This window comes from Gallinula chloropus (genome assembly GCF_964237585.1).
Source record: "Gallinula chloropus genome assembly, chromosome: 1".
NCBI lineage: Eukaryota > Metazoa > Chordata > Aves > Gruiformes > Rallidae > Gallinula > Gallinula chloropus.
The window spans coordinates 64,076,928-64,102,755 of record NC_140085.1 but is presented as its reverse complement, the minus strand read 5'-3'; the positions used below and the strand labels follow the sequence as shown (position 1 = coordinate 64,102,755).

At 38.9% G+C, this 25,828-nt stretch overlaps 1 protein-coding gene across 1 annotated transcript in view; it reads left to right on the top strand.

Moving 5' to 3' along the window:
- The window catches only part of TRHDE (thyrotropin releasing hormone degrading enzyme), a gene marked incomplete at its 5' end in the record, with an annotated part of 210,923 nt that extends 186,095 nt beyond the window's left edge, over positions 1 to 24,828 (top strand). The window contains 7 exons of the mRNA XM_084270637.1: positions 392 to 539; positions 2,718 to 2,815; positions 3,302 to 3,409; positions 16,821 to 16,988; positions 17,546 to 17,686; positions 22,352 to 22,433; positions 24,305 to 24,828. Of these exons, the coding sequence (XP_084126763.1) occupies positions 392 to 539; positions 2,718 to 2,815; positions 3,302 to 3,409; positions 16,821 to 16,988; positions 17,546 to 17,686; positions 22,352 to 22,433; positions 24,305 to 24,448 (889 nt within the window). The 3' untranslated portion in view covers positions 24,449 to 24,828. The remainder of the gene's footprint in view (positions 1 to 391; positions 540 to 2,717; positions 2,816 to 3,301; positions 3,410 to 16,820; positions 16,989 to 17,545; positions 17,687 to 22,351; positions 22,434 to 24,304) is intronic.
- Positions 24,829 to 25,828: the final 1,000 nt, after the last annotated feature.

Sequence of the window (25,828 nt, the reverse complement as noted above, 5' to 3'; positions counted from 1 at the left end):
CTTTCTGCCTTACAAAACAGCAAAGCAGCACCTTCATTTTGGTTTGGGTTTTTGTTTGAGGGTTTGGGGTTTTTTTCCTTAAGTCAGTTACTTCATTCTTTCTGTCTTTTATAGCCACAGGAATCCATACAAAGTAGGTATAAGTTGTGTAATTTTCTTTCATTCATGTGTCTTCATGCCTTCCTTCATCCAGTAAGTATGCTTGCACATGTGCTGGGAGAGGCTGCGAGTTGCTGGTTTTTATAAGGTTGACTTTTATGTCATTAGAATGTGACAAGTTTATCATATTTTTCTGCCTTTAAATTTAATTTGGGAAAAAAAAGAACTATTTTTTGCGACATCATGTATCTTATGCAAAAACAATTTAATACTAACTTCTTTTATTTTGCAGAGCTGGTTATTTGCCTCAGAATATTCCTTTGGAGATTATCAGATATCTTTCAGAGGAGAAGGATTTTCTGCCTTGGCATGCTGCCAGCCGAGCTCTTTATCCTCTGGATAAATTGCTGGACCGCACAGAAAGCTACAACATCTTCAATGTAAGAGATACGGTCTCTTCCCTCTTTCTCCCTCTCACTGCCTCCCCCCACCCCGCCCCCTATTTCACTCTCCTTTCCTAGCCAAGAGTTGAACTGTTGCCCAACTGAATACTGTAAATGACCTAAGGATATTAGCTTTCTTCCTAATTACTCTTTATTTAAACTTAGCAATTGTCAAGCTTTTGGTTCATTTGCATTTGAACAGACACAACTGTTGTTTGAGGCACATATGATTTTAGTAGACGGAAAGGCAATTATTCCTCCGATAAAATATTATAACAAATAAAATATTTCACTTAAAAGAGCCACAATAATCTGTTTTCCAGATTTTCTCTTTTGAGGGGCCCCATGGCGATATTTAGATTGATGCTGAAGCTCAGCAAGGACACCGAATGCAGACACAACTGAACAGAATGCATGCAACTGAAGTAAAGATTTGTAGTCATTATTTCATCCAAAAAGCCACAGTGAATTCAATGCAGTTACCTTAATTAATAAGGATTAGATCACCATTGAATCAAAAGCCCATTCATAATTGGGTCCGAAGGGACAGCAGTAACAGCTAGCAGTAGATAATTAAGATAGACATGACAAACATTTTAACATTTTACCTGAAATTAAAAAATAAAGGGAAAAATAAAAAATCCTAGCTCCACTGAAACACATTTGATGAAGTACACAGGATTTGATTGAAGCCAGTGACACTTAGGAACCGTTGGGGTTTTTTATTCACTGTGACTTTTATATAGTGTACATATGGCCAACATACTGAAATTTTATGCAATTTTGAAGAGCCTTCAAATGAAGGAACTCTGTAAAGCCCGAAATGCTTAAAGGTGGTTTTTTTTTTTTCCTTCTTAAACATATATTTGTTTGTATGTGTGTATTCAGGGACACACATGCTCAGAAAACAGGAAACCAGAGGAGGCTGGATGTATGTATATATGTAGAAGCCCATACATACATACATATATATATATGTATATATATATATGTATATATATTACAGATACATACACAGAGCTACCTGCTGACATGGAAAATTAGTTTTGTAGAACATGTACTACAGATTAATAATGACACATTGAGATTCTTTTTTTATGAGCTTAGAGTGTGGGCCTGCATTCGAACCAGAGCCATAATATAAAATGATGTGGAAATAACTTGCATGTTTAGTCTCTTGTTAACTGCACAGGAGAATTCTTATGAGTCTACCATTGCTATTTCACTTTTAAACATGGCTGTGTAAAGTGAACGCAATTTTAATAAATAAAACCTGTAAAATTCATGGCTGAGTTGTGTTTTATCACTACTGATGAGAGCTTTGAAAGCAGAGGTGATACGAGAGGAAATAAAAAGACTTTTTAGTCACAGAATAACATATCTGCTAGAGAAAGCTGCACTATGAATCTCCTTTTGGGTTTGACATCATATATACATGCCTGTGCATCCACAATAATAAAATAGATGTTCTCCTCTGCAGTTCTTTATATCTCAGGTCTCTTTTTCAAATTGGTAAATTTCTCTGGCAGAAGATTATACTGAACACAATGACAGTGGTTTTTTTCACAACTGGCCAGAATATGTAAATATGTCTGCAGTGTAGAAACTAAAAGTAAGCTAAAATACATCTTGGGCTTGTTTTGTACTTTAAGTGCACCAAGAACCGAAACTGAAAACATAGTGTCATAAAATGTTATAAAGCTCATTTGCAGCTGCATTGTTCAGTATCCTGAAGTCAATTGACTGTACTTATATGACTCTTTCACCATGGCTATGGATATTAAAACAGTATTCTTTTAAAAGTGAACAAGCATGGTGTAGTTGAGATTGGCCATAGAGTAGAAATTAAGCTGTTCACACTCTTGCAACTTTTCAGCCATGTATTGAGAGTTCAAAATAGCATATAAGAAACTCTTCTTAAATTGATGAGGTATATAGCAATAAATAGCTTTATCCTAGCCATCCATTCGAATAGCTGTTCTATAGACTACTTTGCACTGTAGCAGTGAGGGAGGACTTTATGTGGACATGTTGATTTGCTAAATGCAAATAAAAATCTTTGGAAAGTAGGACCTTATTTGAGGGTAAAAAAGAGACAAAACCACAATAGTCAATAATATTTCCATTTCAAATTAAAAAAATAATAACACTGAATATATGTTTTTCCTCCCTCAGGAATATATTTTAAGACAAGTTGCATCAATGTATCTCAAGCTTGGATGGCCAACGAATAATTTAAACAAATCACTTGTTCAAGCATCCTACCAACATGAGTACTGCTTGTTTCTTTGTTTTTTTTAATTGTCTGCATGATATAATTTTAATAATGCACTGCCTAAAATTCGGTTTCATCTTTAGCATGCCATGCTTTCCTAGCTTTGTCTTCCTTCTGTTTTTTTCTTTCTGGATTAGAGAGAGAGAAGGAAGATGCTGTGAGATTAATTCCTCTTTACTGAATTTAGAGAACATGATTACCTAAGTCTTAAATTAAAATTTGGCTGCACTGAATATTTAAAAACTCATACTCTTTTGACCACAGAGGTCAGTAAGAGAGCGTAAGTATAATATAAATGGGGTTGTCTTTGCTTCACGATCTAGAGTTGCTCTAGAGTTGTTGCAGCAGCTGTAGGCATTAATTAGACCCTGAGATTTGCATAGCTGGGTTATCTTTGATATGTTCCTGTGCTAAGAAATAGCTTTTTTGCAAACATTCAAAGACATTCATTAATGCACCCTTGTTTGTTCTTAAACTTGGGCAGAGAGTTGCGTCGGGAAGTCATCATGTTGGCCTGCAGCTTTGGCAACAAGCACTGTCACCAGCAGGCTGCGACGTTAATCTCCGATTGGATTTCTAGCAATAGGAACCGGTAAGTAGAACCAAAACCTGGATTTCCCATGGCTGCTCCTCAGAGGCAATACAGCTGGCACGCTCTTCCTCTCTCACCTGCCCCCATCTGCAGTGGTCCGTTCTGCAGAGTGGTACTGGAGGAAGCAGAGGTCACTGGCTGTTATTTAAAAGTGTCTGTGGGGCTTCAGAATGAATTATTTGATTTTGCATGTGTAGGTGGGTGGAGGGGACACCGGTGTAGCCTCTGCCCACTCCTGATAAATTGCTGTCAGGTAATTACATGCTAGAAGGCAAAAAGATGGGTTTTAAGGAGGGGTTTAAAGGAAGAAAGATGAGTGAACACCGCATTGACAGATGAACATGGAGCCTGTGTCGAGGCAAGAGAGCAGAAGGTGCCAAGTGATTAAAGAAATGAGAGAGGTTAGAGGCAGAAGGACTGAGAGGTAAAGAAAGGAGATGAAGCACTGTATTTGAGGTAAATGTTATGAAGTAGTTAAGGGTGAAGACTTGAAAATTAATATGATTCGGGAGTACAGGGAAAATTTGAGAGAGGGGATAATACAATAGCTGATGTGCTGAATGTTTGCAGCAAGGAGCACTGTAGTGGTTTGACAGCAAATGTAGACGTTACACTGTCCAGGCATGAGTTTATTCAGCTGAGACAAAAGAACACAGGACATGGATAGTGTATGAAGCTTACTTTTTAAAGGCAAACATCTGAGAAATGTTTAATTACTGAAAATACAATCATTTCCATGTGGGCAATAAGTACAGAGTATAGGTTAAGACCACAACTTCTTGAGAAAGAATAATGGATTTTCTGGTTATGTGGGATGTGCATGTGGAATATTTGCATAAGCACATCGCATGGTAGTTTGGTTTGAAGGAAAAGTATTTTATTTTCAAGTAAAAAAGAAAAAGATAAAAGTATTGCATTTTTAGTCCCAATCTTGTATTAGCTCCACAAAAGGACCAGATCTCTCTATACATATAGGCATGTAGCATTTTTCAAAGACATCTGGTGCCAATCAGGTGTTTGTTTCCAATTAAAATATGGCTGTCTGTCTTTGTAATTTCTGAAAATCCTTCACAGGCATACCGAGTTACATGAGTACCCGAGTATCTTTCAAAACCAGACATGAATTGAGCACTAACAGAAATTGCATTCTTATATGACTTTGAAACTTCTGAAATTATCTTGAAACTATGACAGTGTATCTTTAAACAAGGTGTGTGTGTGGGGGGAGTGTTCTTTTGTACAAATTTTTTTTTAGTTATATTTACTATGAAATACATAGCCCAGGGTTTTATATGAGTTCTTACTGTTGGCAGCAACGATCAGTATGAAACTATTCAAAGAGGAGATTAAAGAGAAAGAATCATTGGAAACAATCTGCAAAAGTAATTTACTTAGATATTCATTTGCAAAATTAGTTAATCAAACCTAGCACCATCTATTAGCATGCACAGCAGTAGATTATTCAGTGTTAAAAAGCAGTCACCCTACAAAGGTTTCTGCTACTTTGTGTCTTCATCCTTTCCAACGGGATTGAAGGAGGCATCAGAAAAGAAAAAAAAAATAGAAAGAAAGAAAAAAGCAGCTTATTGCTTTACTAACAATAGCAGTAGAGGAAAGGAATAAATTTAAGGAGCCATTTAAAGATTCATCTTAGCCTTTCTGTGGGGCCATTCTTGGGAGCACAAGATTGTGGCTGCTAGCGTATGACGAGTGTTATGATAAAAGCATCACAGCAGGGCAGAGGAGGAGAATAGCTACCAAGTTAAAGCAGCGCATTTCTCCGAAGGAACCACACAGATTTGAAAAATAGCATCAACAAATAATTACAGAAACAGGCTGATGATCAGCTGATAAACAGAGTACAACTTGCAAAGAAGTCAAAGACATGTTTTTATTTCTTTCTTAAGAATATGGGATTTGTTCAGTTTCCCACCCCAGAATTTACCAGTTGCTATTCTCAGAGCAGTCTCACGTACTGAATGTAATATGAGGAGACTCATTTCCTATCTACTTACACTGAAAAGACATTGCAAAAGCTACTACTAATAGCAGCTCGGTCGGCATAAAATCAACTGGTGCTTCACAGTAACATTTGTAGGGGTCGGTCAGTGTTCTCTCAGATTCCAACTGCGTGAGCCATGCTCCATATCACCTTTGCTTAGTTTAAAGCAACTCAGACTGAAACCTGAAAATAAAGCAGGGGCTTTTTTCCCTGCTTCTCCACCAAGGAAATGATGATGATTCCACAGTAAGAATTTAATTAACATTGTGCTTGAGTCATGCCGCTGCCTCTTGTAGCACTTCAGAGATAATAGCTTGTTCAAGTGCAAAGTTCAAGCCGGTAAGTACAAGAAACATGTGGAGAGCACATCCAACAGGTGCCATTTTGTATTCTTACTCATCATTCGAGTGTTTTGCTCAGTTTGATGCCCTTAACAGCTGTTTGTCAACTTGCTGCAAACAGCCACCTCACAATCTGTGGGAATCCCTTGGCACTTGTTTCCTCACAAAGAAGGGAAAACTTGTACTGCTCATCTTTCTCCAGCCTTCTCTGGCAACTCCTGGTGAAGCAGACCAGTGACAGATACAGAAACTATGTGCATCCTTGCCTGTTCCATTCCTTATCAACAGTGAGTAAAGTTGTGTCTGCTGAAAACTACTCTGAAAGTTCTTGTTGATGCCCTTCCTTCTTCTGAAGCAGCAAAGGCATTGACTGATGCCTTATGTAAAGCCTGGTCTTAGTGCGTCTTGCATCGCTAGAACATGAAGATACAGTTCCAGAGGGCTCAGAGATTTTTTTTTATATAGATATATCTTGAGTTGACTGGGATAGTGAAAACAAAGGCTAATTTGCAACCTTTCCACCCATCCTCTCCTAAAAACCTTATTCTGGAAGATGAGGTATTTCATACAATGAACTAATTTACAAGCAGTTCACATGGGAAGGAACTCAAATTCTTCAAAGCAATAGACCCCCAAATGAGTTAGGTTTGTATCCCAAGATTTTAATCAATACAAAATTAGGATAATATTAAACTAGTATGTGGCATTAAGTACCACAAAAATGTGCAGGCAGTAAATCACATAGAGGAGGTTTTTGATTCCCTGGCAGTTACTGCAGTTAAGGTTTGAATGAGCATAGCAGAGAATATGCAATGAATAATACTGTATATATGCTAAAATTCATAACTTTTTAGCTACATTTTTAATCTATGGCTTTTTAGAAGTTCTGTTTTACTTGTAGCATTTAATTATGGATAAATGGTTGGGTAATAAACAAATACAGTAACATCTAACTCTGTTTTACCATCATATGCCTACAGTTGCTGTGGTTTCTAATAATTATATTTAGTCTGGTAGGTCCAGAAATTAATTACCATCTACTCTTCACTGTAGGGGATTGAAATAATCATAATAATCAGTTACTGTTTGTACTTTGTAATTACATGTTCTTTACTGTGCAAGTAACTTGCCACTGTTCACCAAGTGAAATAATGGTCACTCCTAGCAGAAATCCAGAGGTCCTCTTTATGTTTCCAGCACTATTTGAAAAAAAAAACCCCAAAACCATTGGATTTTCAACTGTAGTGCTGCAGATTTTCATATGGAATTAGTAAAAAAAACCTCCATACATGGAGTACATACAGCATTAGACTCCGTGCATGAAAGTGGAATTCATCTGAGAACCCTGAAGGTTTGAATTTCCAAAGTGACTTAGGTGTTGCAGTGCTTTATTTTCGTATGCCTCACTCACAGGGCCAGAATCAGATGCTGGGAATTCCACTTTCTTACAGGGGGATTTGCAAACCTCTGAATGAAGATGGTGGCAACCACTGTGCTGAGTCAAGAGCCTCATAACGTGAGATTGCAAAGAATGAGGCCTCTTAGGGTTTAGCACTACAGTAGAAAGTTACCTATATCAAATGAAAATGGAAATGGAAATCAGAGAGTTAGGGGTGCTTGCAGAATATGCCTTTCAAAATAGTGTCACTAAAGCAGGAAAAGGCTGCCACATGCAGAAGACCACCCTGATACTGTCCCAAACACCACACAGATCGAAGACACTGCAACACCCTTTATCCTTCTCTAGTTGAAGCTCAGCCACTGGGATTTACTTCATTAGCAAGAGAAATAACAGATCTCTCCAGCCTAAAGATGAGAGCATTCGTCTGAGGGACAGAGTCTCAAGTACCTGAAATACCAGGATTACTTTGTCTGCAAGGGGCTTTAGGTGGTACTGCTCACTACCTGTTTAGCAGGGCAAAACTTGATGCCAAAAGAAGGAACTTAACTCTAAAAAGGAGGTTTGGCTCTACAAGGATCGAAGCAGAGGCTGTAATGAGACATCTAGTTGTACTGGTCAATGAATTGTGCAATATTTTAATGCTTGCAAATTGTTTAAAAAGGTGACTTTAATCTCAAACCTTCAGATGAAATAGACTTCAAGGTGTGTCTTGCTGTCTTTTTAATCAATAAATTTAATTTTGCTTTTTTTAAAAAGAAAGAGATAGAGCTGGTGGCTCTATCTCATTTTCCTTGAAAGTCTGCATTGACTTTGGCCTCGATATAAAAGCAAACCCTTTTCACTCCCTTAAATTTGGATACACACTACTCCTGTATTGGAGCAATGGAAACCCTTGAAACTTCCATGTGGGTGTTCAGAAGAACACGAACCTACTAGAAGACATGAGCGTGTTGAAATTTCCCTTGTATTTTGAGAATGTAAGGTTACTGGGACTCAGTCGACAGCGGAACGCTGTACAAGAGGAGCCACTGCTCGCTGAAAATTAAGATGTTTGCTTCTACCTTCATTTAACTGAGCTCATCCCTGTGAAGCTCTTTCATGTGTGAAGAAATACATTATTCACACTCCTTAGATATAACAGCATTGTGGTTCAGCCTAAAAAATTAACAAAATTACCATACAATGCCTGCCTGAGCTTGAGAATCAGCCTTGTTAACCCCTTTAACCTTCACTGCCTATCGGTTCTGAAAGACAGACGTGTTTCTAAGAGGATTAGCGTTTTCAGACTTTCTGCCTGGGATAGAGTGAGTAAACGTGTATTTCTGAGGTTCAGGAATGAAGGTGTGGAGAGCTGCAACCCATGAACTCCTGACAGGAGATACCATAACAACCAGTAACGTGTGAATACACGTTAGGATGGCTCAAAGCGTGACTTACCCACAGATAAAGCCTGTGTTTGCAAACCTCTCAGTGGGTGCAGGCGTGATTTTTTGCTTCCAGCTACTGTTACCATCCATCAGTCACAGGTTGCCCCGCACACATTTCCTGCTGGCAAAAGTGGACTGTGGATGTGTGCTCGCTTGAGGCAAAGTTAGACAGGATGGTGTGAGCATGTGAACATACGTGCGGGAGAGCTGCTTTGAACCAAGACAGCTGATTTTTGCCTTCAGCAGAAAAAAGGAGTGCTTGTAATTCTGGCTCTGTTAGTGGAGCTGCAGCGATGCTCATCTTTGGCTAATACGCAGCAGTGAGCAGCGGGAGATGCTCTGTAGTATAACATCAGACACAATTATGTGGCGAAGTTTCTTGAAGATGTTGCAGGACTGGGTGGAAGGCCCCTAGCTAGTCATAGCCGCTTCAGTTTGCTTTTCATTTTCTTCTTCTTTAGCAATGTAGCAACTGCTATTTCTTGGTTGCTGTCTTTTAAAGGGAAACAAAGTACCTTAATTAATTGCCTCAATAGCCCTAGAAAACCTACAGTAAATGCATTTGATCGATCTGGGCTTCATATCACTTTGGGGTGATTTTAGGTTTAATGCAGTTTTTACTGTTACTCTTCTGTCACAAGCACTCTGATCAGTTTTGTTTACTTGGATGCCTTGCAGATATCAATTGGGAAAAAAAATTGGGAAAACCCAGTATTCTGCCACATCAAACTTGTGTGAAGTGAGGTTTGTATTCTGATATCTGCCAGTTTGATGTCTCTTGTCCTTGCTTCTGTTATGCCGACCTTATGGTTGATAACAATCTGCTAATCTTTGATCAGCAGAGCTAAGCTCGCTCTGCTATTTGATAAGGGGAGTTAATGTTCAATACTTAGCTTCTTTCTAATACAGTTTTTTTCTTTTCTTTTGCATTGCTACGTTTGGTCCACACTTTCTTACACAGGAGATAGGAGATAGGAAAAGTTTTCTTTTTTTTTTAAGGAAAACAATGCTCAGATAAATAGATGGTATCTGCACTGGAGTATAGGCTGCTGCACTGAATTAGACTGAATTTGGCATCCCATTTGTGGCACAAGGTTTAACAAAGTTTGCATTTTTCTGTCTTCGTAACTGGCGAGAAGTAGAGACTGCTGGACAATCTTGAATGCAGATCCAGAGATGTTGAAATTGTTCTGGTCTCTAATCATCCAGGTTGTTCTGAGAAGCCTTTGGATGCTGAGGTGGGGCAGAAATCTGTGAAAAGAGAATCTGCCATGAATTTTCCTGGTCAGTCTGTAGGTTTCAATTCAGAACACATCTGTGTCTCGTTGCACACTACAGATGAACCACTTTTGGTTACTAAAAAATGAAATCAGGATCTTGAATGATTGCATTCTAGTATTCAATTACCTCATTTAATCTTTTCAAGTGCAATAATCACAGAATCATAGAGGTTGGAAGGGACCTCGAGAGATCATCAGGTCCAACCCCCCTGCCAAAGCAGCTCCCCGGCTCATATTGCACAAATCGGCGTCCAGATGGGTCTTGAATATCTCCAGAGATGGAGACTCCACCACCTCCCTGGGCAGCCTGTCCCAGGGCTCTGTCACCCTCACTGTGAAAAAGTTCTTCCACATGTTGTTGCAGAATTTCCTGTGCTCCCACTTGCAGCCATTGACCCTTGTTGTATCTCCACAGACCACTGAAAAGGGGCTGGCCATTTCTGCCTGCATTCCATGCTTAAGATATTTATAAACATTAATAAGGTTCCCCCTTAGTCTTCTTTACTCGAGGCTGAGCAGTCCCAGCTCACTCAGCCTTTCCTCATAGGGGAAATGCTCCAGGCCCTTAATCATCTTCTTAGCCCTCTTCTAATATGGGTACAGGCTTATCCTGGGCCTTCTCTTTGCCATTTCAAAGACTTTTGTCACATTGCCGTGGCTGTTAGGAACACTAGCTAATTCTTTATCAGTTGGAAGAAAGGTGGGAGTAATGAAGTAAGATGACTCTCACTGAATGATTTGAGCAAAGACAGTGATAACCAACAAGCCTAATTTGGGTGTACTGAATCTCCATACTTACTTGTGCAGAATTTCTGTGTCCTCTGCAGGGAACAATGGATTCGTGTCCATCCACCTGCCTAAATTGGCAGTGGGCTCACTTGGATGGACCTTTAACTACTCAATGGAAATGCCACCAGAAAAACAAATTGCATGCAGGAGCATACAGGAGACTGTAACATGTCTATAAACAAAACTATCTGTAGACTGAGCGGTAAATAACAAATTACCAGTCATTAATTGAGACAATTTCAATGAATTCTGGCTTATGTGACAGAAAATCAACTGTTTTTCCAAACAAAGTGTTTTTTCTTCCCTTGTCCTCCTCCCTTATTTCTCTTTCTAATGACTTCAGATACATAATTTTGTTGTTTTGTTTTCACATGGGTACACTAGTGCCACAGTCTTGCAACAACTTATTAATGTACTTAAGTCTAACCACCTACATAAGTATTTGTGGGAATGTGGCCAACAGGTTAATTATTTTTGTTAGTTGCTTGGAAGAGGCACAAGCTTTTTTTTTCACGGGTTTGATGCCCACAAGCTATTTTTGGAAATCATTAGCAGTAAGCATGAAAAAAATGAGAGTTATTTTCATTTTTTTCACACATGAATGTCTGATAAATGTAAAACAGTAAAAATGGATCCCTTCTTCTGTGTTCTCAACCCCTCAAAGTTTTAATTACTGAAAAAATTCAGGCATAGCTATTCATGCATTTTGAAATGTTAACTGGAGCTTTGCCAGCTAATGTCAGCCAATGTTGCTGAAGTGATTTAACTAATTAATAGGTTGTTACAACATTTGAGTAGAATCTTGCACTCAAGTCAATAAAACTCTTTAAGGAGGAAGAAAACACTGTTGAGTGCACGAGTTAATCAAGGAGTTAGTGCTCTGAAAGGCCATCTGGGGAGTATGTCTGCAAAGAGAGAGGATTTCATCTTGTAAAAGACAAAACTGGGTTTTATGGGCAGTTGGTTCAGGTAGCATCTTTACCTTCTGACTTCTGTGTGCGATCACAATAAAATTATCCTATATATAGCGATTATGGATTAGCAGTAATTAATTTGCAATTCTTAGAAGTTGGATAAATTCTCCAGTTTTCTCATTCAGGAGTGGTTTCTCCACAACTCTGCCAAACAATTAAAAGGAAAGTACCCTAATTTTGTTGGCAAAAGCTGTTCAGAAAGGACAAAACAAAGCATATCTACTCAGAGATTAGTCTCACAAGGAAGTGCTTAACTCACTACTCAGTCATTAAAATCGACGTTGAAGGGCTTGAGTGTGCAGTTAAGAGATACCTGCCCTAGAAAGGGAAAGGAGCAATAACAGTCACCATCACTTGAGGGATGATGTATTCTCTGCCTGGCCCAGCAAGACTCATGCAATACCTGAAGCTTGGAAGCATAAGACTGACACTGGGGAGAGCTGTGCATTGCTTTGCCACGGATACCCTGAGTAACCACATCCTCTGTTAATATCTCCTGAATTTGATGCATGACAGGCACCTGAATGTCAAGCTCATCACAGCTCTCTACATCAGTTTTCAGGGGGAAGTTCTGCCCTTTCTCTTCAGACTGGATGTGTGCTGTGATAGAGGATGGTCTCCTCCTCTTTGCATAGTGGTGCCAGCAGCATGGCTCGTGGTGTTTGGAATAGAGAATGGGAATATAAGCTTTGGGACTGCCCTCTTAAATAAACTTTGTGGGGTGCTGTTCCTCGTAACACAATCTGCATTATAGATCTGCCAACAAAGTACCATTACATCGTTGTTATTTCTTATCTAAGCTTTGTAACCTATTAAACAAGAATACAAATATAGTCATCAAGAAAAATAGGCTTAAGTTAAATGTTAAATAGTTGCAAAAATAAAGAATAATGTTTCTGATTAATTTTCTTTGTCAAATAGTACCCTTAATGGTATTGAAATTTGTGACTTAATCAAAGAACTGTCTAAACTGTGTGCAATTACATTTTAAAAAAATTAGAACACAATTTGCCCAGAAGATAAATAATTATGGTCCAATTTTATAAGGGTATCTCCAATTGTTAGAACATACTTTAAATAGGAGCGAGTATGTACCAATTAATTATAACTTAGAAGATTATTCTTAGCTCATTGTAGAGCTTTATTATTCACTCTTGAATAAAAAAAAAAATCCCTGTAAAGGCACAGCACGATTTTAATTAATTTTTTCTAACTGTTTAATTTTTAACTTTTTTCCCAAAGTATTTAAATTTTAAACATGAGCTCTGCTAGCTACATATATCATTCTCCCCATCATATCTCTTAACCAAGAAAAATAAAGTTAAATACATTGGATCACTATTCAAATAAAAGCCATTTAGAGTAACGCTTTTAAAAGTTTATCTTTATTCTTCTGAAGTATCCATCAATCATATTAGCTCTTAAAAATGAGAGCGGCTTTGAAGACCCAGATGAGGTTTGAAGTGAGAAGGGGATACGTTCTGCAGTGTTACCACCTAGGTGGTGCTGAAACAATAGTAATTTTATCTGCTTAATTCAGTTAATACAGGGGGCAAACATTTCATGTGTTGATCTAGTGCCTTGGAATGGCAATTTTAGAACAACATTTTCCATGAAGCTATAAAAATAAAAAAAAACCCTGTAGACTGGGGAGTTTTCACATGTTTAGGTAATGATGAAATAGGGGCCCATAATGACTGGAGGAGAGAGAAAGCAAAAATCCTCACAAATGGAGAAAATTCAATTAGAGGGCTCTCTGTTGAGGCAATAGTTAAAGAGAAATGACTTTGGGGATATTTGCATTTTCATAAACAATTTTCATTTCCACAAGAAGAACTCCCCTGTCTACAACCCCGATTACAGGCCTCTCACAGGAGTAATTTGTAGCTTTTCATAGCTGTAAGTTCTGTAGTTTCTGAAGGCAGTATTTGTTTTGATGTCTTGGTTGGTAGGGGCTAATTTTTTTCCACCTTGTCCTAGTGACTTAGGTTATAGAGACCTGAAACCTTCCCTGGAGCAAACGGTTGGATGATATTGAGTAAATCTGCAGCACTGCAAGTATTCTATTACTGATTTGGTGGCAATAGGGTTTTCTTAACAAGAAAAATGGTGACATCTAGGCTGTGAGCATTGGATCAGTTGCCGTCGCTTGTCTGAAGTCCTCCTTCCTTCCCAGGGGATGCAAATGATCCCACAGTTACTGACTGCACTGCTGCTGAAGCGGCTAGTGCTGGCACTTGGAACATAAAAGATAGAGTAGCTGGGAAAGCTTATTGAACTGATATGTTTTACTGTACATTTCACAAATTTAAACTTCACAAGCCAAAAATGCTGACCTTTCTGGGCTGGGTACCTCTGCTGATGACTGGACTGGCCGAACGCAGAGTGACAGTCCTTCCAGCACACGTTTCCTGCCTGAATTAATGGGGCAATCAACCAAAAAAGTATTACCTTTTCTAGGTGCCTTATAGTTCCTTAGAGTATCTGTTGGCTGAGTTGCATCTCTTACAGTAAACCAAAGATAATATTTCTGCCAGCAAAGCTCAGAAAGAACTATGTGGGCTTCTAAACAAATGATTCAGTGTTTCTGTGTCAATATAAAGGCCTACCTTCATTGAAATAAGGCTTGACTGGGTTCACTTGTCCTTCATTGTGCTGGTTCTGGCTGGAATAGAGTTAATTTTTCCTCACAATAGCTAGTATGGGGCTGTGTTTTGGATTTGTGCTGGAAAGTGTTGATAGTATAAAGATGCTTTCTTTACTGCTGAGCAGTGCTTACACAGAGCCATGGCCTTTTCTGCTCCTCACACCATCCCTCCAGTAGTAAGCTGGGGGTGCACAAGGAGTTGGGAGGGGACACAGCTGACCCAAATTGACCAAATGGATATTGAGTGCCGCATGGTGTCATGCTCAGCTTCAGATAACGTGTGGTAAGATAGATTTGGGACAATGGGTTGTTTTGTCCCACGATCAGGATAGCATCCGTTAAACATTTTGGTTTAGCATATGTTTTTATGGCTGCTGTCAGTGTATTAAATCCCAAATTAAAAGCAAAAAAAGACATAAGCTGGTAAGGAAGTTGTGCTTTAAGGACAAATACTTTAGTATGTTAGAAAATCAAGACACAATAATAATGGATTTCACTTTAATGAATTTTGCATGGTATGTGTATATGGCTGAATATGTATGTTACTGTAATTGTTGACCTGAAGTTTTGAGAAAGTTGTAGTTATTTAGAAAACTTTTATCTCAACCTGAGTTAATGTTAAACAACAGAAAGCTAGCACCTAAATACTGGCTCCGTTAATTTTAGTATAACTTGATTTCATATGTCTAAATATGCAGTCTTAGTTTTCTGTAATAGATTCAATTATATGCAGTTTCCTTTCCATGCACTTATGAAAGAAAGGTTAAATGGGGGAAAAATAAACTGTTGATATTCATTAATGTTTGAAATATTGCAGCAAGGGCTTAATGATAGACTTTCAAGTAAGAAGTACAAATTATATTACAGTGAAATGGAAATTCAGCACCTAGCACACATGGATAATTCTGTAAATGTCAACCAAACTCTCATATTACTAATGTTAACTCAGTTTTTGAGAATCGAAACTCAGTAGTATGGAAAGGCTGGTGAAAATGATAACTTTTTTTTTCCTTTACTGATGATGTACATTTAAATGCTATTTATTTTAATGTATCCACTCAGCTTTAAGGATTTTCTGGTTCCCTTGGTCTTGGAGTAGCAGCTGAATAGGGAAAAATTTAAGAAGGCAATAGGAAGGATCAAGGGAAGGAACTGTGGAACCCGCATTTTTTCGACATTCCATCTATGTGTCGGTGACTGGAAGAAATTGCTTGAGCTGTGTGGTCATAAGGCTGGTTGCCTGGCATGCCTCAGGACAGGCGTGTTCTTAAACTGCAATTTGGTGGTTGGAGGAGAAGAAACAGTAAGATCTCTAACCATGCAGGATCTTCAGTGTAGTACCGATCTGTGCTGGCCAGATGGTAGAGAGCCATGGCAGAGATGCAACATTGTGCTGCTGATTTTGCTTCAGAAGGCAATATTGCTGGTTAGCTGCGTGTAGTTAAAAGCTTCATATTCCTAGCAGCTTCAAAATGGATTACATTTCTCTTGCCGACCCTTTCAGTTTTGCTTTGGAGAGTTTACTTTTGAATAAAAGTCTGGGTTTGTCATCATCAAATGCAAAGTACCTCAGCACTGGTCAAGGCAGCCCTTTGTGGTTCTGTCAGCATGGGACTCTGCTAAAAAATCTCCAGCGTATCTTGAGCCATGTCAGACAGGCTATTGGTAACTAAACAACTGCATTTTAGAATAACTGTTATCAACAAGGAGGGTTCTTTTCTGCCAGTCGGAATCGTATTCCTCTGAGAAATGCCTGGCTTTTTCTGTGGGAATACCCTTTAGATTGCAAATGTTTCAGCCCCTGTGCTTGTATAGGAAACTTCAACAGGGTGGGAAATTGAAAGCCCAGCTGATATCTTTTTAGAAGAAAATGGTACATAGGCCCATTCTATCCTAGGTCTGGATCTGGCTTCAAAAAGCTTTCATTTAACTGTAGTCTAAGTTTATATTACTTGAGCAGCAGTCACAGTTCACAACCATGGCTTTGTACTGGTGTTAATATGCCGAAAAAATGAACAGTTCTTTCTATTCATTCCTGAAAGCACCATTTTTAAGTAGCGTCATCTCAGCACATCCTTTTTTATTTGTATGCTGCTGTATGAAGATGGACTACTTTACAGCACAGGCAAGGAGAAGTTTCTGGCTGATGACCTCCTGTCCTACAACTCAGTACTAAGGACAAGAAGAGGAGATTTGGCTCAGAGCCCAGCAACAGAGTGACAAGATCCCGTGCTAATTTGGAGAGCTTATGTTACCTGTCCTGCAGGTTATGTGGCACATTATGTGTTGATGAACTGGAGGCCCATAATTGATAGTCTCCTGACAATATGACAACCTTATAAAAAGAATAGCAAGCATGTGCTGCCCATTAGAAAACCTTTTGGACTGACCTGGAAGATTTTGGTGGCAGTGAGGAGATACAAACCTCATTTGCAACAAAAATTATTATTGATGCGCTCTGATTTTGGAGTCTCATAAACGTAGTGATGTTCCTCCTTTGTTTTCAATATCAGGAGTGACCACAAGGTTGTTACTGATTTTTTTTCTAGAATCCCACTCAATGTGAGAGACATTGTCTACTGTACAGGAGTTTCACTGATGGATGAGGATGTATGGGAGTTCATTTGGATGAAATTTCATTCTACCACAGCAGTGTCTGAGAAGAAAATATTGTTAGAAGCCTTAACTTGCAGTGACGACAGAAACTTGCTTAACAGGTACAAAAATATTGTGCCTCTGTATCTATTATCAGTAATCACTTCAACATCTATAGATCATCCCTTAAGCTTTGGTCTAAATGAAAAAAAACATTGCTTTTCAAGCACAGACTTGCTGTCTGTTTAAATTGTTGTATGTTTTTTTTGCATTAAAGCATATGAAAATTGACACATTCTGTCTTTCCATTTCCATATTTTACTCTGGTCATTAAAAATCTTTGAAATCCTGTAATAATTGCTGGTTGGTTTTGGTTTGGTTTTTTTTTTTTTTGTTAGCATGTCTTTTATTTAAATGTATTGACCAGTCTGATCTTACCGATTTCATAACAGTAAGCATCCACTCAACTTTTACTGAAATCCTTTTACATCAAGGTTTTTCTGATTCATAAATATGTGTGGTCTTTGTAATCATAGAAATAAACCACTGAACTAATTTGTTGACTTAAAGAAGCAATTTGGCACTGCTTTTTGGCGCTTTTTTTCCTGAAACTTTTCTGATGTTACATTGTGTTGGTGAAACAAAATCAGATATTTTTTTTTCCTGTTTTTCCCACTAGACTTTTGAACTTGTCTCTCAACTCAGAAGTTGTCCTGGATCAGGATGCAATTGATGTGATAATCCACGTGGCTCGAAATCCACATGGAAGGGATCTTGCTTGGAAGTTTTTCAGAGAAAAATGGAAAATATTAAATGCTAGGTAAAGATAAAAACTCTGTATTTATTTTCATTTTCTTTTTTTTGATGTAATTTCTGTATTGTATATGTATGTATTCATATAAATCGCTGAATCCAGTCCATTCTCTTTTAATCCATAAACAGAGATGTCTCTAAGAAATACATACTAGTCATAAATACATTTATTCATGGATTATCACACACATGCATAGAAACATTTATCTCTTAGCGATCATCTGTATATATATCTATTACTGTATTATGTCTATGCTTATGGTAATGAATTCTAGCTAGATGTCTAGTCCTACAATTCTAGTTTTACACAGATAAAAAGGCAGCTGTTCCCTAAGGAATTTTCGTGATTTTAAGTCTGATAGAAAAAAAAAAATCTTTCCAAGAACATTATTTCAACTGTTGGAAAAAACCACCAAACCCTTTTTGAAACATTTCCATTTTCAAAAGGATGCTAATGTAGTGGCATCCCCTTTCCTTTCACTCTGTTTCAGGTGAGCTTCAAGTAATAGAGGAGCAACATTTTGAATTAAAAAAAGATGAACAGGAATGAGACAGAGTTGTTTCTTATAACCATTTCTCTTTCTCTTTGAACAACTGCTACATGCTCCAACTCAGAAGCCCAGTCAACATTTTTAAATCCTTTTTGATGAAGATTTTGATATTAACTCAATGAATGAGAAATTTCTTTAGTTCTTTAGGGACAGCCTGAGGGTCTGAAATATTTCACAGCTGTTCATCTGATACTGACAGATCAGAAGGGACCACAACTCAGATGAGGTTCAAGTTCTTAAAGGCAGATGCCCAAGAACATCTGACAACCCATGCCAGGCCACTCCCATGGTGTTGGCAGAAAAAATATTGGAGCTCTGTTCCATTCTGGACTTGTGAGGAGCCATCTTGTGTACCACAGAATAATTGGAATAGTTTATTTAAGCAACTAAATCCTAGTGCCTGATGAAAACAGGTACAAGCTTACTCTAGGTTTCATAGCATCATCATCATAAGAGCCAAGGAAACTCAAAGACGGTGCAACTTTGCTAAAGATTCAAAAAGTTGTTTATGCTGTTTTGGATAATACTTGATAGTAGTGGGATTTTAGAAGTTCAGCTGGGAAAATACGTTTGAGCTGGAATAGGTTTTGGAAGTTTTTATTGCAGGAGCATACTTTTTGAAAGCAATTTCCAAAAAGCCTTAAGAGTGATGAAGAGTTTAAAAATTAAGACTCCTTTGCTTCTGGTATGAGTGTTCCAGGAGCTGGGCTTTTACACAGAAATTGGATGCAGATCTGTTACTGTTGTGCAACCCAGAACAGTTAGTTATGCCCTGGATAGTAAATAATTTTTCAGGTTCCTACGGGGATTTGTAGAGAGTTTAGGCATAAGTCCATCAAAATCTGTATTGCTGCAGACACATATGCAGAAGTTGTGTCCTGCCTTAGTAAGTCTGTTTATCTGGCAACCTGGCTAACCCCTGTGATTTTAGACATCGACCAGGTTAAGCAACATAGAAAAATGGTCAAGATTTAGAAAACTACCACATACCAAATTTTTAATGTGTTTTTTATAGCTTAACTTCACTTAAAATTTGAATTTTATTTATCTCGCTTCTCTGGAATGCATTACTGTTTTCTCTGAATTCCTAACAACCAGCAAAGCCTCATCAAAACCCTGTGATTGTCCTTTTCTTAATGAGAAAATAGCACTGACTTTGTTATCTACCTTCAGCTTGGTCTCCAAACACAGGTCAGTGTCACCAAAAATGATTATAGCAGTTGCATTTTTCTGAAAGGGGCATCCAGTTAAGTTTCTGTCATTTGCCAAAAACGCAATGCAGTAGAACGAAATAATTCCTGCAAGAGATATATATATATCTATATATATATATATAACGTATGTTGCAACGAACTTAGTTTTTTAATTATAAATTAAAACCTTTTAAAAGAGACTGTGAGAGGGTGGAACTAGTCTAACACCGTGCCCCTTAATGTTCAGCGAGACAGTGACATGATAGAATGCAAAATTAGGCTTTTGATTTAAGCTTGCTACATGAGTACATTTTTAAAATAGAAGCTTTATTACAGAATTATAGTTCACGTATACTCTGTCCCAAGGCATCTTTTTTCTACAATTATAATTTATTATTTAATCTTATTTAACATTAAAATACTTTATACGAAACATTAATTTAATAAGGTGATATCTCAATGGTATTTCCCATTGAATTTATTATAAAAGGTGTTGACGTTTGAGATAGTAATATGAAATAGCTGAGGGTGATTAAATTAGACTATAATGCTATTTCCTCTAACTCTAAAACACAGCACGCTACAGTGAAAATGATGGCAAAATGTTGTTATCTCTTTACAATTTTACAGCATGTTTGCATTGACATTGCCCAGAAGATACTGATAATGTATAAGGTCTTCAAATCACTTGCACCCCATTTACAGAGTTGACTGAGAAACTGAGGTGCCTAACAAGTCTTTTGTAAGAAATCCACAGGACTGAGACTGTTAAAATGGTGAAAAAGGGAACTGAAAATACAGTGCTTGAGTTCCTGTTACCTGAGCGTGTGCACTACCTTGGCTCCTAAATCATTTTCGTCACGTCTGTGTGTGTGTGTGTCTGTGCATGAAAACTTAATCCAAGAGCTGCCTATAAGAATTGCTTCATTCTCAAGTGCTGAATCATTTGTCAGCAGTTGGGAATATGACATGACTTGGGAAGCCTTTTACATCTGTCCAAAGTAAATGGACTGTGCTGCCTCTCGAGCTAGCGCAAGGGCGATGCCTGTGCAAATGCGAGGCACTGGAGGTTCCCATCCCCAGGAGGAGCGAGTGGAAAGTCTGTGACTCCTGGATGTTTCCAGGGAGCTCAGGCATGGAAGGTCCTGGTTCTGCAGTGCTGTTTGCCTTTCCTGTGAAGGGTGGGAAGATGGGTACTTACAAGACCAAACACTTTTTCTATTTATTCTTTTGTTTCATGCCCACAAAGTGCTATTTAGGAGGTCTAGAACTCCAGAGTCTGATGAGAAACTGCTGTTCCTGGCTGACTTTCTACCAAGTATGCATAGTGGGCAGTAATCAGTGCAGGTATTCATGGCAGTAGCATTTTCAGTGGAAGGAATTCTGCTGCTTCTTGTTTGCACTGTGGCTGCAGTACAGACTGTAAGAAAAATAAAATCCCTGCAGCGGTTTTTGTGAGGTCGCTTCTGTAAAGTGGATTGGTAACCTTGTCAAAAGACCCCATCAAGAGGAGCTTCCAATTTTCCAAGCAGTCAATTATGAAGCTAAGCTGAGACTGTAATAATAAAGGGCTTTGTTAGAAAGCCTAAACGTGCTTAAAGGACCATGAAATCCATACTTCCCATAGGAGGCGTTTGCCTCTGGATGTCTGTATATGTCAGTGTGACTGAAGTTTTGGAAAAAGAGATGTACTTGCTGAAATATCCATGAATAATTCAGTTATTAGTGGTCAGGGAGTAGGATTTTTGATACCTATAACTGTGTTTCCTCTCACACAGGCTCAAGGTAGCAAGCAACACAGTGCACAACCTCCCTAAAACAGAATCTTCTCAAAGAAAACCCAGTTCTCTTACCTCTCCTTCTTTCTATCCCTCTCCCTCTTTCTTCCTCCCTTCTAAGAGGACTATGGCTTACAGCACCTAAGTATTTAAGGGTAATTAATTTAGGATTAATAGAAGCAGAACAGAAAAGCTGTGACTATGCTAGTTCATTTAACATTGAATTTTGAATTGCTCCTCTAAATCAGTTTGTAAAAGCAGGGTATGAACCGAATTGTTCCCCTGGATAAACTTAATTGCAGTGAAGTCTGTTGGTATTACTTACACATGTCTGAGAGGAGAACTGGGTTCCCTATCTTAGAATCAGCTGTGTTCAGATTAGCTAGATACTGCTTTGGATGTATGTGCAGATAAAGATAAGGATTAACTGTTTGTCAAGTGCCTTTTGCTATGCTGAATGGCATGTAACTGGAACAAAAGATTTGGTTTCCAATGGAAATGCATTCTTCATACTAGAGACTTTCAGCCGACAAACCAAAGCAAACCACAGACTATTCCAACATGAAATGCAAAACTTCACAGGCAGCCTGAGTAATCTTACAAGTGATACAGATGCTTCATTTGGGGATTGAAAAAAAAGTGTGGAAAAGCAAGTGAAACAGACAGATTTGAAGGGCCATAACCTGCAGAAGGTCATTGCTGGTTGCCACAGACTATCCTACCCTGCTATACCTTGGCTTTTAAATATTCCTTGTCCAAGCTTTCAAATTTTCATTCCAGGTTGGTTCTTTGAAGATGCTGCATCATGACCCAAGGGATTATTTTAGCAGTATTATTCTCTACCAGTATTATTTATTTTAATTATCAGGTACTGGAAGAACAAAATTTGATTCAATTCGCTTATTGAGAAGCTATTTGTAATGTGGGTGAATACAGGAGGCTGCAGCACTTCAAAAAGGCTGTTTTAATGCTAGAAGGGTTCCTCAGAATGCTTTGCTGCTCTGCTCCTTCTTAAGCACCTGTATTTTGATCTGCTTGGTGTCATTACATGGAAAGCTGTTTCCTTAAGCATGAGGAGACTGCTTTCTGATACTCTGCTGACCCAGCCCTCGCACTTAACTCTCCGTGCATCTTCTTCTTATCCTTGCAGGTACGGAGAAGCTTTATTTATGAATTCAAAACTTATCAGTGGGGTCACAGAATTCCTCAATACTGAAGAAGAGCTAAGAGAGGTAATTTTTAAATTACTTTTGGCACATGGGGCCGTCTTTGTTGTAAGCACAGAGCAGGGCAGGAGCAAGGAGGTATCGGTTGTCCAGGAACTCTGGTTGCTTAGCTGGAATCACAGGGCTGTACCGCAGATGGGCAGCATGAGGAAGAGGAGCTGATCGCAAAGGCGAATGCATAGAGTTGGTGTCAGGAGGTTGGTAATGCAGGCACTTCTCTGTGCTTGGCTGGATATGTAGGATTGCTTTTTTGATCTTGACTATTGGCTGAGAAATGAAAGGTAAAATCTTTCTATCCACATTAGTTTGTGCTGCAGAGGGCAGCCCTAGAAAACCCCAGTGTGGAAGGTAGAAGCTTCCAGTGCCCTCTCTGTTCTTCTTTTGCCTACAGTATTTTTGTGTGAGAAAAGCTGTTAACCTGATACTCTGGCTAAATGACACCACAATAATTTGTTCTAAATGCTAAGTACTTCTTAGATTGCAAAGACTTCTCATTTTAACTTAACATCTGCCCTGACTGAGGTATTTGCGAGGTTGTGTTATGCTCTGCTTAGCAGCTGCTCAACATTACCCCAAATGGATCAAATTATTCTTATGCAGCATAATCACCATTAATTGAACTCTGATTGTGCTGTGATACTGTGTGTCCCACCATTTGTCTGCACTCGAGTCTAGTGGCCTCAGGAACTTAGGGAAGAGTGTCAGCTGGTTTCCTCAGAGCTACCCAGGTGGGAAGGACAGTGCTGGCCAGATTTTGGTATCTGCATAGTACAAGGAAGCTTTCTGTACTCATAGTTTCCACCTTCATGATAGCACTGGCAGGTGGCTCGTTTATACTTCCCCTGAAAGAAGCTGGACTTGTGAACATGTTTGTATAAGCACAGAGATTGGTAAGGGCTGATTTTGGTAGTTTTTAGGTCCTTCACACGCTTTTAATTGTGGTGGGAATGAAGCAGTTGCAGGAACAACCATTCCAGTTTTGAGCCCATGCACAAAGAGACGTTGCTGGAAGTTAGATTTAAAGAAATAAGGTGAATTTGGTGTCACCAGGAAACAAAAATTAACTAGTTATGGTTAAGTGTTGCTAAAACCACTGAATTTCATACAAGTCAACATAACCAGCAACCTGATGTGCAGATCAGCCTCATGGTTCTCACTTTAAAAGAACAGAAATTCAAAGCACACCAGTGCCATCAGCTATAATAATCCAGGTGATAGTACTGTAATTTGAGTATATGCAAGAGCAGAGCAGGGGCCTTCTCTGTCTGCTGAAAAAAGATCAAAGATTTCTCATAAAGGAAGGAATCTGTTCCGGGCATTCAAAGATCATCAGACGAGTGCCCACTTAGTGCTTTGCCATTCTCTTCACACTGTAGCCATCCCTTCCTTCTCCAAACAGGTGACCTGCATTATATCATCAAAAGGGTTGTGCAGATCAAACTGAAATAAATTTGTTTTGAAGGCTGATAAAATGAAAGCATGTCAGGGCTGCCTTCTGCTGATGTTTGCATATAAATCTGAGTTAGAAGCGTTTCCAGTGATCCCAGTTTGGTTTCTTCGGTAGAAATAAAAGTTGAGCAGCCCAGCTGTCTGCGCAGTGCGGCAGCTGGGCTACAGGGGAGAAGGAGGTAATGATATTAATGTGATCCGGCACTGACACGTCAATATCTTCCCGTGCAATTTGAAGCAATTGCATCACGAATAATTGACAGTCTGCTGTCTTATTACATTTCCTATTAAATCTTTCGACACGATACCACATTAACTTCAGCAGCGATCGGGGAGGTTTGTCCTAAATGCCTGACTGGTTTGTGTGCGCTGGAAATACTTGTTTTCTTTAGTTCCTGCAAATTTAACCTGTTAACTTGTGTTTCCAGCTAAAGAACTTTATAAAGAGTTACGAAGAGGGAGCTGCTGCCTCTTTCTCTCGTGCCGTGGAAACAGTGGAAGCCAATGTGCGGTGGCAAAGACTTTATAGGGAAGAACTATTCCAGTGGCTAAGAAAATCCTTGACACACTAATCTGCCGTTCCAGACCACCATTTAACACGAAGCTCTGCAAGAGGAAGAGGAGACATTTTAGAAGCATTGGACATTAAAAGAATGGAGACAAGATCAGATTGCAGGAAGAAGGGTTTGGGGTTTTTTTTTCCTTTTTTTAATTGTGGGAATTTTTATTTTTCTTTTTTACACTGGGCTCTTGTGAAATTGTCAAGAAGCTTTTCAGACGAGAAGATCATGAATGCTTGTGAATCCAGTCCTCAGTGTACACAGCCAAACATGATATTAAGTGGTGCATGTAAATGTTGAAGAAAAACTAACAAAACCCCCTTCAAAGACTATTTTGTGCATGCTTGTACCTTCCCTGCCTGTATTCTAGCATGCTTATCTATAACAGCCACATTTTGTATGTGAGTTCCGGTTACATCAAAGATGGGCATTATACAAAGCACAAAGACTATCTACGACAATCAGCAGTGTTGCAAAGAACAAAAGCAGAGAAAGGCGAAGGAAACGCAGAAGGTTTCCAACCTGGGGTGGTATGAAGTTTGAAGTCAGCGTTCCCTCTAGCTGCCAATTAGTCTACCACTCAGATTGTCTCTTAATGATTGCAAAGATGCCAGCTCATTGCTTGAGTTGCCAGTTGTTGTTTCTACAGTCTCCGTATTCCCATATTGAAATAAGCAGCATAGAGAGCAAGGCGGGGAGGAAAGAAAGAGAGAATGACAGAGGAGAACATCATCCATGCATTATCATTATATACCTTTGTTGGCTGCTGATCAGTGGAACAGTGCAGTTTTATTTATCTGTGAACGTATGCAGTGTTTGAGGGGAGCTTTGCACTGACTGCACAGCACCCTTGAGCCACCTCGTCTCAGCTGTTGCGAAGGTAGTGGTGTTCGTGATGGGTCACCCAACCTGTGCAGCTGTAAGTTATGCAGCTGATAGTGCACTAATATTACAAATAAATGTAGGCTTCTGATGGAAATTAGCAAACAGGGAGAATACCTTGTGTGAAAAAATCATAAAATTAACGAAGAGGGCTGTCTTGCATGAGGCACACCAGCCTCTGTAGTGACTTACTATGATGGACGGGTCAGATTCTCCATGCGGGCAAATCCCTTTGCGAATATTGGATGTACGATTTGTGCCAACTTAGAAAAGTGAAGTATGGAGAAAGAGGGCTATGTGCCTGTGTTTGTACTGGCTGATACCAAGAACGTGCTTTTCTTCCTGTTTCCTTGTGTGTCACATGGACTGTTCTAGGTGATTGACGCTTTTCTTAATTATATGTTCGTTTCCTTTTTCTCAGTCCTTAATTTGAAAGATCAGTGATGCAGTGGAACTGCTACTGGTACAACGACCATCTGCACCACTGGTGCTGAGTGTTGAGGATTAAAC